Source organism: Spermophilus citellus (genome assembly GCF_964194105.1).
Source record: "Spermophilus citellus genome assembly, chromosome: 13".
Classification (NCBI taxonomy): Eukaryota; Metazoa; Chordata; class Mammalia; order Rodentia; family Sciuridae; genus Spermophilus; species Spermophilus citellus.
This window is the reverse complement of record NC_138193.1, coordinates 78,901,609-78,914,067: the sequence shown is the minus strand read 5'-3', so window position 1 is coordinate 78,914,067 and position 12,459 is coordinate 78,901,609. Positions and strand designations below refer to the sequence as shown.

At 47.7% G+C, this 12,459-nt stretch overlaps 1 protein-coding gene across 1 annotated transcript in view; it reads left to right on the top strand.

Moving 5' to 3' along the window:
• Positions 1 to 12,459, top strand: part of PRKCE (protein kinase C epsilon) — a 480,838-nt gene that overhangs the window by 297,912 nt on the left and 170,467 nt on the right. Inside the window, exons 4-6 of the mRNA XM_081265157.1 lie at positions 1,374 to 1,408; positions 2,677 to 2,762; positions 5,879 to 6,008. Of these exons, the coding sequence (XP_081121283.1) occupies positions 1,374 to 1,408; positions 2,677 to 2,762; positions 5,879 to 6,008 (251 nt within the window). The remainder of the gene's footprint in view (positions 1 to 1,373; positions 1,409 to 2,676; positions 2,763 to 5,878; positions 6,009 to 12,459) is intronic.

Here is a 12,459-nt window from a genome sequence, read left to right as displayed (position 1 = left end):
GGATATGGAACACTGGTCTTGGGCTTGGAGGAGGAATTTTAATGAACGTCTACACATGCCAGGTCCTATTTTTAGGCACTGGAAATATTTAATTAAATTTCCCCATTATCCTATGAACTGTGTAGTATTAACTCTGCTAACAGTGCTGGCACTCAGAAATGGAGAAGAGACTAGTCCAATGTCCTCTAGCCTAGGAGTGTCAGAGGCACAGTTCCATTTCAGGTTGGCCTGACTTTAAAGCTGATGCTTTTCATGACATCCTACCGGGCTTTCTAGAAAATTCTCTGAGCGTCTTCAAAGCTGGTAGTGATGTGGAGGACACCTATGGATCCAGGCTGGACAGAACAAGAAAAGTTGAGTTTCCTAGTAGAGAAGATTTGAATTGGGCTTTGGGGCCCTCCTGGTTCCTGAGGTGTGTCTCTTGTCTTACCCTCATGGTGTTAACAGAACTAGCCACTGAGGTGGTTGTGGACAGCTGAGATGACACAGCTCAGGGGAAACCTGCCGGAAACAGAAGCAGTGGCCTTTCCAGCTGTGACACTTCTCATTCCCCACACCCATTCACCATCTGAGCTCCATTGTTGGTATTTTAGACGTGAATCAAGTGGTTAGTCTCACGGGCTCAGGTCTCCCCTAAGCCTGTGGTGAACATTATAGCCCCAGGTTCCTGGGGTGTGGCCCCCAGTGACTTTTGGCTCCCCCTGCTGGGATGATCTGGAACTGCAATAGGCTCCCTGACCTGCTCTTACAGGTAGACTGAGGACAGGAATAAGACTAGGTTGTTTGATTGATTGTTCTATTTCTGTGTTGACTTCCAACCTTGCCCTGGGACCCTCCTCTGGCCATGGAAGGGATCTCTAATGTTAGCCTTCATCCAAACGGTAGATTGAAGCATTAGATGTGACCATAGACTGCCTGTAACCCTTGGTAGTCTCTGGGATGCTCAAGAAATGTCTGCCAGCCACAGCCCTTCTCCACCATCAGAGAGTGAGTCCTGGCACTGCAAGGCGAGAATGTTTATCTCATCCAAGAAGAAGAGAGTGTTGAACTGTCCAAGAACTGTCCAGAGCAAGCAGGGTCATTTGTATCTTTCCAGAACACTGCTGCCCTCTGGCCCAGCTGTCTGTATAGGAATCCAAGCCCCAATGCTGACAGACCTGACGCCTTCTGCAAGCGTTGGGCTACCCTCCAGGGCCCCCTGGCAGCAGGCATTTTGAGGCTCCCTGAGAGGGGGAGTGACATTGCACAGCTCAGCTGGCTCTGTGGCACTTAATACAACAGGGGTGGTGGCCACAGTCAGCTGGCTGTAGGTGTTTATTTTTTGACCTTTAGTAAAATTGTGTTTTCTTAAAGGATTGTCTTCTTCTTTGCAGGGGTGTCATAGGAAAGCAGGGATACCAATGTCAAGGTAAGAGGTCTTTGATAAACTAAATCTTTGGAGGCCCTCGTTGGGTTCAGATGACTCACTTGTGGGAGGTGTGTGCCAGGTTGATGACATGGGGACTCTGCAGCATTTGCATGCTTATTGTTCCTCTCTAGGAAGCAAGACCCTGCTAGCTTTGTGCCTGAGTGGTCACTTTCAAGTAAGGGAGGTGCCTTTCAGGTAACTCCCACCCACCAGGCTTCCAGCAAGCTCCCAATTCTCCAGAATTTTGTGTCAGCGGTAGCAGGCAGCACTTTGATCTTCCCCAGTGAGACATGATCCTTCAATTAGAGGCTCTTCGGAAACCCCACTTGTCCTGCTCTGGGACTGTGTTTCCTATCAGCGAGCACTTCTCTTTCTCCCTGAAGGAGCTCCCTCGCCTGCTTGTTTGAGTCAATATCTCTGAATGGTTCTTGCCGATTCTCTTTTTTTTTATGTCTACTGTGGAATCGTTGACTCTTAAAACTTTAAAGCTCACTTGAAGGAATTGAAGATTTTTTTTTCCAGTTAATTGACCACAACAGTAAGGTTAAGTTGTATACACGTGGAGCGTGGTAACACAGGGTGGTCATGCTGAGCTTCTGTGTGGTGGGAGCAGGGAGCCTAGCACTGCCTAGCTTGGGTCTCCCCCATCAGGGAAGCTCGAATGGGTTCTGTTGCAGGCTGCCGTGTCTTTTGTGTACAAACAGAGAATTACTTACCTCTCCAGCCACCAGTTGCCCATGACCTTACAGACAAAGCTAGACCTACTTCTTGACAAGTGGAACATTTAAAGTTTGGGGTGTAAGAACACAACCCAGTTTTTTAAAAAAAAGAAAAGTCTAAGAACTTCTATTCCACTTGCTAGAGTTCCCCTTCTCACATCAGCCACCCTGCCACGACTTTGGAACATGGGAGACAATACACCTTCAATGGACAGGGCTCCCTAGGAGAGATGGGAAGAAAGCTGGTTCCCAGCCTCAGCAATGCATAGCGAGAAAGTTGCCCAGTCCTCTCAAAACTCACAAAAACTGCCAGTGTCCCCTGGACATGACTGCTTCATTCTTCTCCAGGGCATTTAAGAAACCTTTGTGGCTTTGGTGGCAACATTTTTTGGAAATAACTGCATTAAGGGCTTTAAGTATTAAATTAAGATTTGGTGGCAGAAGGAGTATGGCTCTCCTTGTCCCTCACCGGAGCCCTGATTCCATCTTGGGATGAAGACTTTCTTCTCCAGCCATCACTCAGCCTTCCTATCTCTTTTTGGTTTGCAGTTTGCACTTGCGTCGTCCACAAGCGATGCCATGAGCTCATAATCACCAAGTGCGCTGGATTAAAGAGACAGGAAACACCCGATGAGGTAAATATTTGGAAGATTGGAATTCTGTGCTTTCTTCCCTTTGCTGCCTCCAATACAGTCCCCAAGAAAACCTTATCTCTCTGAGATCCTGCTGCCTTCATTGTGTTGATCATAAATGAAGGGAGTTGTCTAGAGTCTTCCGGTGCTGGGCACATGCCGTGGAGTGAGCACAGTTCCCAGTTGGTCTGATGCAAGAGCAGGCAGACTCCAGAGCCGAAGTGCACAAGGAAAATGTGAATTCCTTTATTTCATTATCTCAGTGGAACACAGGCATGGCCAAGTGACGTAGGTACCCAAGACTCCATACGGGTAATGAACAGAGACAGACAACTCAGGAGCAAGAAGCTTATCTTTAAGGGGGTGAATGGGGAAATAGAGTGGAATGAACCATCCAAGGAACACCTAGGAGGCAGAAATAACCAGGATGATAATCGTAACCAGCATTCACTAAGCACTTGCACCGACCTTAAGTACTTTGGCACATGTTATTGAATCCCACAACAACCTTAATGGCATAGGTGTTATTATCATCTGCATCTTAGAGCAGAGAGACAAGAAAGCACAGAGAGGTCAAATTAACTTGTCCCAAGTCACACAGCCAGTATGTGAAAGAGCTGTGTTCATATCCAGGTGGTCTGATCTAGAGTTTTAGCCCTTGACCTCTGCACTATGTTGGTGTCTTAATCTTTGAAACTGGTGTTAGACTGGCTTTAGGGAGGTGGCTAGGGATAAGGAAGCATGAACAGTCAACAGGGAGCCAGGTGTCCCCTAAATGAGCAATTGGAAGAATTATTTTACAACGAGCCCTCCAAAGGAGGTGACAGGTATGATTATGGGCAGCACAGGTGTTATCTGTGTTCAGAACAGTTGATTTCAAAGGTGTGCTTTTAATTCAGGGTGAAATACATACTGTATAATCATAGGTCACTAGAGTCAGGGTCAGAGAAAGACCCTGAGTAGATTTATAATCATCTGGGTTTAGATTCAGGTGGGCTTATAATTTGGCTTCCAAAAGGAGTGATTATGAAGACCTTATACCTACTTCTTAAAAATGATTCAAAGCCAGGTACAGGGGCACATGCCTGTAATCCCCAAATCTCAGGAGGCCGAGGAAGGAGGATCCAGAGTTCAAAGCCAGCCTCAGCAAAAGAGAGATGCTGAGTAACACAGTGAAACCCTGTCTCTAAATGAAATACAAAAAAGGGCTGGGGATATGGCTCAGTGGTTGAGTCTCCTGAGTTCAATCCCCCCCCTAAAAATAATAATTCAATCAAACAAAAATAATATCTTTGCATATAAGACATTTCTTTTCTTGCATCTCATTTTGCTTCCATACCATCTTTGGAAAGCAGCAGGTGGCAAGGCTGACACTGAGTCTTCTGTGGCCTGAAGGGTAGACAGAGCCCTGAGTGCTACAGTTGTTTTCAGAGAGTCTCTTGGTTTGGTTAAATGAGCACACCAGCACCAGGGTTTCCTGACTCCTGATCTATGGTCAGAAACCAAAGAGCATTGTTGCTCTTATTGCTTTCGCAAGAAAATGAAAGAAGGAAATGGCTTGCCTGCTGCCTGACTTCCTTCCTTCCTGGAGACATTCCACTGGGTACTGATTGGGCACTTCCTATATGGCAGGCATTGTGCCAGGTCCATAGAAGCAAAGAACACATGAGTCCTGTTCTCAAGGGCAGGAGTGCCCATCAGGTCCTGCCCATCAAGTCTCATCCTCAAGGAACCTCTGTAGGCTCTAAAGCTTTCCCTTGCTTCCATGGAGTGAAAAGGGCCATAAGAGTCATGCAGGTCGAGATGGTGACTTGAAATGCATGGCACCCAATTGACCTGCGACCTACTTCTTCCTTCTCTCTTTCCTGATAGATGAAGTGGTGGAAAGTCTCCAGTGAGCTCTGGAGACTCCAAATTTGGTGTGTGTCCAAACTGCCAGGGACTGAGGAAGTAGGGCTCTTGGCGGGGTCAGCTGCCTGTCCTGGTGCACCTGCCACCTGCCACCTGCCACCATTATATGCTTCCTGGGGGCAGTGTCCTTCAGCATCAGCGTATTTAACCCATCAGGGTGGTGACTATGCCCTCTGCCAGGTGCTGCCCATGGAGACCAACCTTTGAGTTCCTTTGTGCAGCCACCTTCTGTGCCATGCCTGTGTACAATGCGTCTGTGTACATGGGCACCACGTGCAGCTCCGAACACCATGCCACCAGCCCTCCCTCCACTCAGTAGGTGCTCTGCTGATGGGCCTCTTGGGGCTTTTGCATCTGAGCTTGTGACCAGTCGCCTTTCCTGTCTCGTGTCTGCTGTGCCAGGCTGAGGGCTCACACCCGTGCTGTACTTCTACAGTGTAACCAAGGAGTGCGCTGTCTCTGTGTTCGTCACTTTTCTTTCTTCCTCTCTTTCAATCTTACAATTCTTTCTGCCTCTGTTTTCTGTGAGTCCTGCTCACCCTCTTTGTGTCTTCTGCAGGGGGTGTGGGGATGGAAGCCTGGCCTATCAGCTGATAAGCATGTTTCTTAATCTCACTGGGCCTTAATTTCCTCATCAGTGAACTCAGGGTCATGATGGTCCTACCCCAGAGAGTGGTGGTCAGATTTCACTGAGCTATGGTGCCTGGTGTGTGGTCAGCACAATACCTTAGTGTCTTAGTGTCCATCTTCATGTAATTATTGCTTGTTCTAACAATGACCCTGGTTTCCAGGACACTGCTGGTTTGCACAGTGCTTTACAGGCTTCTTGTGTCCACCATGGAGCTGCCAGAAGCCCCCTGCTGGGTGAGGCCTCCATGTGTGAAGCAGTTCTGAAGGCACACGGTGCTGCCTCGAGTGGCTCAGGTGTGAGGCACACCACTGCCATGTGATGCGACTTTGAAAGGTCTGAAGTCCTGGGGAAGCAGGCCGGGCCTTGCCAAGCCAGCCAGTGCAGCAGGGGAGGACTTGGGGCCATCAGGAGTGAAGGCGGGGCCCAGAGGAGGCTTTCTTCATCTGGTGTCTCAGAGCCAAGCCTACAGTGGCACATGCTTTCTGGGGAAGAAGTTCCATGGGAGTCCAGTGATGAGGCTCTGGGCCTTGGAGGAGCTGGAAGCAGCCGGCTGACTCTGTGCTTTGCCATCCCGCAGGTGGGCTCACAGCGGTTCAGCGTCAACATGCCCCACAAGTTTGGGATCCACAACTACAAAGTCCCCACCTTCTGTGACCACTGTGGGTCCTTGCTCTGGGGCCTCTTGCGGCAGGGTTTGCAGTGTAAAGGTGAGTTGCTCCCTGCCCTCCCCACACCCTCCATGTGTCGATGTCCCCTTTTTTCTCCTGTTTGTTAAAAAACAACAACAACTTTGTCTGAGCCTGGACAGCCAGTTCCAGATTTGGCTGGAGCACTGAGCACAAGCCCTTTTTGGCCCTGGTTGCTGACCATGTTACGGCTCTGTGCAGAGGCCACCTGTGACTGCACGGAGGGAAACATGGTGGAGGATGAAGGCATGACCCATCTCAGACTGTTACTGAGCTAGGGACAGAACAAGCCTACAAAAGTGTAGGAATAATGTAAGGGGTATCCTGGGGTAGGAAGGAAGACGTGCTTTTGGACTTAGGCTGTGGAGTAAGTAAATAGATAGGACCTGGGCTTTTCTCTCATGAGCTCCCTCTTGGAAGGAGCCAGGCTAGGATGCTGTCACATGAGACATCTTCACAGGCCTGGACATATGTCATAGTCTCCCCATGTCCCCAGGGAGGAAACTGAGGCTCAGAGATGAAGTCATTTGGATACATACACAGCTTAACAGAAGTGGGACTTGATCCTTGGATCCTGAGTCTCAGGTTCCTCACTCTGTCCCTCCTGTCCCTCCTGTAAACTGTCTGCTCCAGTAAGTATACTGGGTGGTACAAGGAACAGCACATCATATGGGAACATATTCTGGGAACCTGAATGAAGAATCCAGTTTTATAAGCTGGACTAGCCTATAGTAAGGCTGGACTGTGAGCAACCATGAACCATTGGGTAAGAAGAGTGCATGGAGATTATTTTCAAGTAGTATTTATTGTTTGTACTGGATGTATTAATAAATTCCCAAGGTGGGAGGATTTTTTAAAATAGGTAAAGATTTAAGGAAGTAAACTGAGAACATGGACACATTAGTCATTGACAGGATCCCAGTGAGAAATTATAAAAATTGAAAATGAGGTAATGATGGCAGTGGAATAAAGAGAATAACTTAGAATTTCTGAAGAGGAGTAATTTGTTGGACAGAGCGACCAGATCCCACCAAGGATCGTGATGTGTTGTTCACAGAGATGGGGACTGCATGAGGGAGGACAGGGTTGGAGGCAAAATGGTGGAATAGGTTGGGGATGTGGTCACTTGAGGTGCCTGTGAGAATCAACATGGAGGTGTCCAGCTGTTTCTCATGGAAACCTGGGAGAGAGTTTGGGATTTGGGATTTGGATTTGTCAGTATCTGGTAGGGGTTACAGCTGTTGAGTAGACGTCATCCTCAGGGCCAATGCTTGAGTGGATGGAGAGAAGAGCCAAAGATAACACCTTGGGAGCTGGGGTGGCAGTTGCCAGCATCCAAGGATGAACCTGCAAAGCCTGTGAGAGGGAAGGACCTCACAGATGGGGGTGGGGAGTAGCGAACAGCAGCATGGTAGGAACCAAAAGTGTGCAGAGTATTTAAAAAACATTAAAAAGGAAGTGGTGAAGGATGCCAAGTGCTCTTGAGAGGTTTTCTAAGGTAAGATGTGAAACAGGAGATTGGATATAACAATGAGAAGGTCACCATTGACCTCAGCTAGAGCTGTGTTAGTTGGTCAGTGTTATGGAAGCCCATGTGCAATAGGTTAGAGTAAGAATGGAGGGGGAAGTGTTTTCAGAATATTTAGATAGTCAGGAATAAAGTAGAAAAGGAGACTTTGTAGAGTCAGAAGAGAGAAGGAACCATTGATACAACCAACCGGGGCAGAGACCAGGTAGGGGAGAAAGCAAGAGAGCCTCACCAAGATGGCGGGGAGGTTGCAGACCAGGTAGGTGCAGGTACATCTCTGGCATCAGGGTGGGGTTTCAGGGCAACCCGAATGGGCAAGTCATTATGTGCGCTTTGAATCTATTGACATAAGATTTCCCTTATTTTCTGAAAGGGGAGGAGTCCTTTTTGAAGTTGAGGGGAGAACTGGAATTGTGGGAGGGACAGAGAGAGTGGCAAAAATTGAGAATAGCAACTATGGGGACCAGAGATGATGCTGGTCCAGGAAGCAGTGCCGACTGCTGACACATCTGGGTTCCTTGTGACCTTCCCAGCATCTCCAAGGCAGGAAGTGAAGCCTTCCCTGTCTCCTCTCCTGTGTCCTTTTGCACACACCACCTTGAACAGAACAGGACCCACCTGAAATCCTGTGGGCATGAGGTGAAACGCAACAAGGGATGAGGAAGGAAAAAAATGGATCGGGAATGTCAAATGATTTTTATCAAAGAAGTGAGAGTATTTCTGGAAGGCTGACGGGGGTTGCCAGGAAACATAGAGCCTGCTTTGGATAGGAGCCTGATGAAGTGATGTCTGGTTGTTAGAAAAAAATACTAATTATTAATGTAAATGAAAAATCTAAATGAAGATACTCTCATCCCATAAATATTAACATTTTAAGTAAGCAGTGCACACACCCAGGTGTTGCTGTTAGGACTGGGTCCCTGGCTGACCCTGGAAGAAGGCAGGGCCCAGGGGAGGTGTCCTCCGTTCTTTTGGCAGGAAGTGTCTCTCCCTACACCTGCTCAGGTAAAGGAGGGGAAAGTGAGATATGTGATCACAAGACCCCAGGGGAGCAGGCATGGGGTGGGGCCTTTCAGTAGTTAGAAAATAAAGGCTTTTCATTCATTATCACCCAAAGTCCACATGAGTTCACATGAAAGTTCATTCTTGGTATTTCACATTCTATGGGTGTAGACAAATGTATAATGACACAGATTCAACCTTAGAGCATCATACAGAGTCACCTGTCTGCCCTAAAAAATCTCATCTATTTATCTTTTCCCATCCTTTCCTAAATTCCAGTCTTCTTGGTCATGGCCATGAGGCCAACATGGCCTGCTTCTGCCCAGATCCAAGGCAGGGTCTGCTGCCATGACTACTAAGAACAAGTCAAGATACAGTGACCTGTGTGGGAGTCCGGTGGAGCTGAAACTTAAGCCCAGGCACCTTGATCCCATGTCTGGCTCGGGTCAGGGCCCTCCCCCACACTCCCTGCTCATGAGGCTCAGCTGGGTCTTCATGGCTGCTGGACCCTGCTGGCTGGTCATGCTGGGCTGGAGCCTTGCTCTCCTAGTGCTGGTTGCATATTGGCCATGTGGTTGCTGCTCTGTGCTTCAGCTTTGAGGCCAGTCCCATTCTTTGGAATAGGTTCCAGTAAAACAGGTTTCTTAAAGAGTTTGAACCCAGAAGGAAGGACCCATGAGATTGTCCTGGTCACTCTCCCTTCAGCCTACAGTTGACCATGACACCTAGGCTCCAGTATTGTGTATTTACTCTCTCACGGACTGTCCCTAGTTAATGAGAGCACATTTACAGTTGTGCCTTGTTTAAAGGCAGGAATACTTCTAAGAGTTGCCTGCTTGGGAGATTTTGCTGGTGTGCAAGCATCATAGAATGTACTGATGATCAAAGGTGACTTTAATGTCTCTGGGTGATATAATCCTGCAGGACCACCATTGTTTATGTGCTCAGATGTTGATGGGCAGACACATTATTAGTGACTGTACTCCTGTTTGACTGGCAGGAAACAGAACTGGAGAGACTGGTGACATGAACAAGGACACACAACCAGGGACTGGTAGGGGACTGGCCTCTGTCTCTAGGTTGTCCTTTCTCTGTCCTCGGCCACAGAGGGGCCAGACCCTTGGAGGATATCATACAATTGCTGGGTAACTGGGCTCCTTAGCCAAGGGCAGAAAAGCACTGGCACCCAGTGCACAGGTGGAAGACCTCATCCCTTTTTTTTTTTTTTGTCCTTGATGCCAGCATCAGCCCTGTCTGAGGCTCTCCACCTTCGTTCCTGGGCCTGTCTGAACACCACAGCCTGTGAACAGTCTGGAAACTGCTTCTAAGGCTCAGATGCTAGGTCACGAGGCTCTGGGGCATTTGAACGCTTGGGTTTGTGACTTCAGTCCTGCCCCCTCCCCTAGCCTTACTCCCACCTGCACAGCAAACCGGTCTGGGCTCTTTTCCTCCTGTGTCTCAGTTTCTCAGCTGACACTTGTGGTCGGTCCCCCGCACCCCACCCAAGGAAGCTTCCAGTGCCTCACAATTGTCGTTTCCTTCTCCAAAAAAAAAAAAATGGGGTTATCATGATGGGATACAGCCCACCCTGTCCCCATTTGTATTCTGCTCAAGCTCCCGTGCTCACGTCTCAGCCCAGCCACCCTGAAGTCGGCAAGTGCTGAGGGGCAGTTTAACGAGACAGCCAGAGTTCCTTTCACAGCTTGAAGTCTCCTACAGGGCCACAGAGACCCTGCTCCATCACAGCTGTCCAGGGGGCTCGGTTGCAGCTCTGTGCTGAGGTGGGAGGAGCATGTGCCTCAGGAAGCTTGGCCTGGGAAGTCCTCTTTGGCCTCTACTCCTCTCTGAGATCCATCTTAGTAACTGTTCTGATCTAAGGCTGCGTTCACAAACTGAGGCACAGTTGTCACCTGCTTTCCAGGACATAACAAATGACAGAACCCTTGAGGAGCTGCAGCCTGTTGAGATCCAGCCTAGGAACTGGGGAAGCTGTCACTGCCTGGTTTGGTCACTGCCTGCCTGGGTGATCAAATGCAGGTCACCTTAACTGCCCTCCAATGCCCTCCTGCCGCCCGAGGACAGTAATAAAAGTAATAAAAGCAGAGTGACCTTAGGTACATACCTCAGGGGGTGGCTATGCAGAGTCTCCCTCCCTCCCTTCCTTCTTCTCTTCCTTCCTAAAAAGGAAAAAAAAAACTATTTTGGATATTTAAAAAACTAAAAACTTGAAAAAAGATTTTTATTCTCAACATTTTTGAAAATGTCAGCCCTTTACTGTTTTTTGAACAGCCAGACCCCTTGTCACAACTTCAAACTTTATTTCTATTTTCATAATTAAAAGAGCATAGTAATATACAAATACACCCTCACTGTAAAAGATTCAAGCAAAACTTGAGAGAGAGAGAGAGAGAGAGAGAGAGAGAGAGAGAGAGAGAGTGTGTGTGTGTGTATGAAATATTAAGTTTTCTTTATAGTCTCTTTGGACTTCCATCCCTAGACTTAATTGCTACTAAAAATTTGTTAGGTGTTTTTTGAGACTGTTCACTTACTTCACAACACTTACACACATACATACACACACACACACAGAGTTTTAGTATCTATTGCTGCAACTTAGTGATGTAAAACAACCAATATTTATTTTATGAGTATCTGCAGGTCAGAAATCTGGGTGCCGCTTAGCTGGGTGCTTTGACCCAGCCATCTCTCCGGAGGTTGAGATCAAGCTGGAAGTGGGGGCTGTGCTCTCATCTGGAAGCTTGACTTGAAGAAGAGCCACTTCCGCACTCATTCATGTGGCCCTGGCAACCTCAGATCCCTGCTAGCTATTGGCCAGAGAGACCAGTTCTTGACAACGAGCCTTCATAAAGCAGCTCCCAACTCGGCAGCTGGCTTCTGTCAGAGCGGGCAGTCGAGAACATAAGAGGATGCCCAAGGCTCTAGCCACAGTCCTTGTAACCTCATCTCAAAAAACGACATCTCATCACTTTTGACATTTTCTACCTAGAAGAGAATCACTGGGTCCAGCACACACTGAGTGACAGGGGGTCACCTAAGAGTGCGAATCCCTGTGGATGGGGGTCACTGGGCAACCCTAGAAGCTGCCCACCACGTGCACACACATGCTCCCCCCAATAAATGCCGTCCCCGCGTCTGTGAGGGCTACGCTGAGCACCCGTTTAAAAATGGACACTCTCATCTCTCATCTTCCATCACCCTCCTCCGCCTTCTTTTTTACTGTGGCACTTAACCATCTTCTATTATCCACATTACTTATTTATTACATCTCTGTTTCTCTCCCCCATCAGAAAACAGGCTCCATGAGGGCAGAGATTTGTGCGTGTCTCTTATTTGCTGCTATTTCCCAGCATCTAGAAAGTGCCTAACATATTGGCACTCAACAAGACATTTATGAATTGAATCCTATATCCATTGTTCTGTAACTTGATTTTTTTTTTTTTTACTATTTCTTGGAATATTTCCAAGGCAGGACATACAGGGCTACTCCATTCTTTTTATGACTGCTTCATAGTCCACATTATGCAGGTTTAACAGGTTATTTAAATATTGACCTCTAGATGGATTCTTATTGTTTCTTTCTGGTCACTATTTTAATTAAGGCTCCTGCAAACATCTTCATACAGGCATCTACATGCCTATGGACAAATAGTTATGAAAGAAAGCCTCCTAGAAGTCCTATTTTAAAAGCCCAAGTCTTGCCAGCAGCTCAGGAGGCTGAGGCAGGAGGATTGAGAGTTCAAAGTCAGCCTCAGCAAAGCGACTCTATTCATTTAGAGACCCTGTCTCTAAATAAAATACAAAATAAGGCTAGGGATGTGGCTCAGTGGTGGAGTGCCCCTGAGTTCAATCCCCAGTAGCCCCGCCCCCGCCACAAAAAAAAAAAAAAGCACCAAGTCTAGTTTTGGTGGTTGAATTACGTAA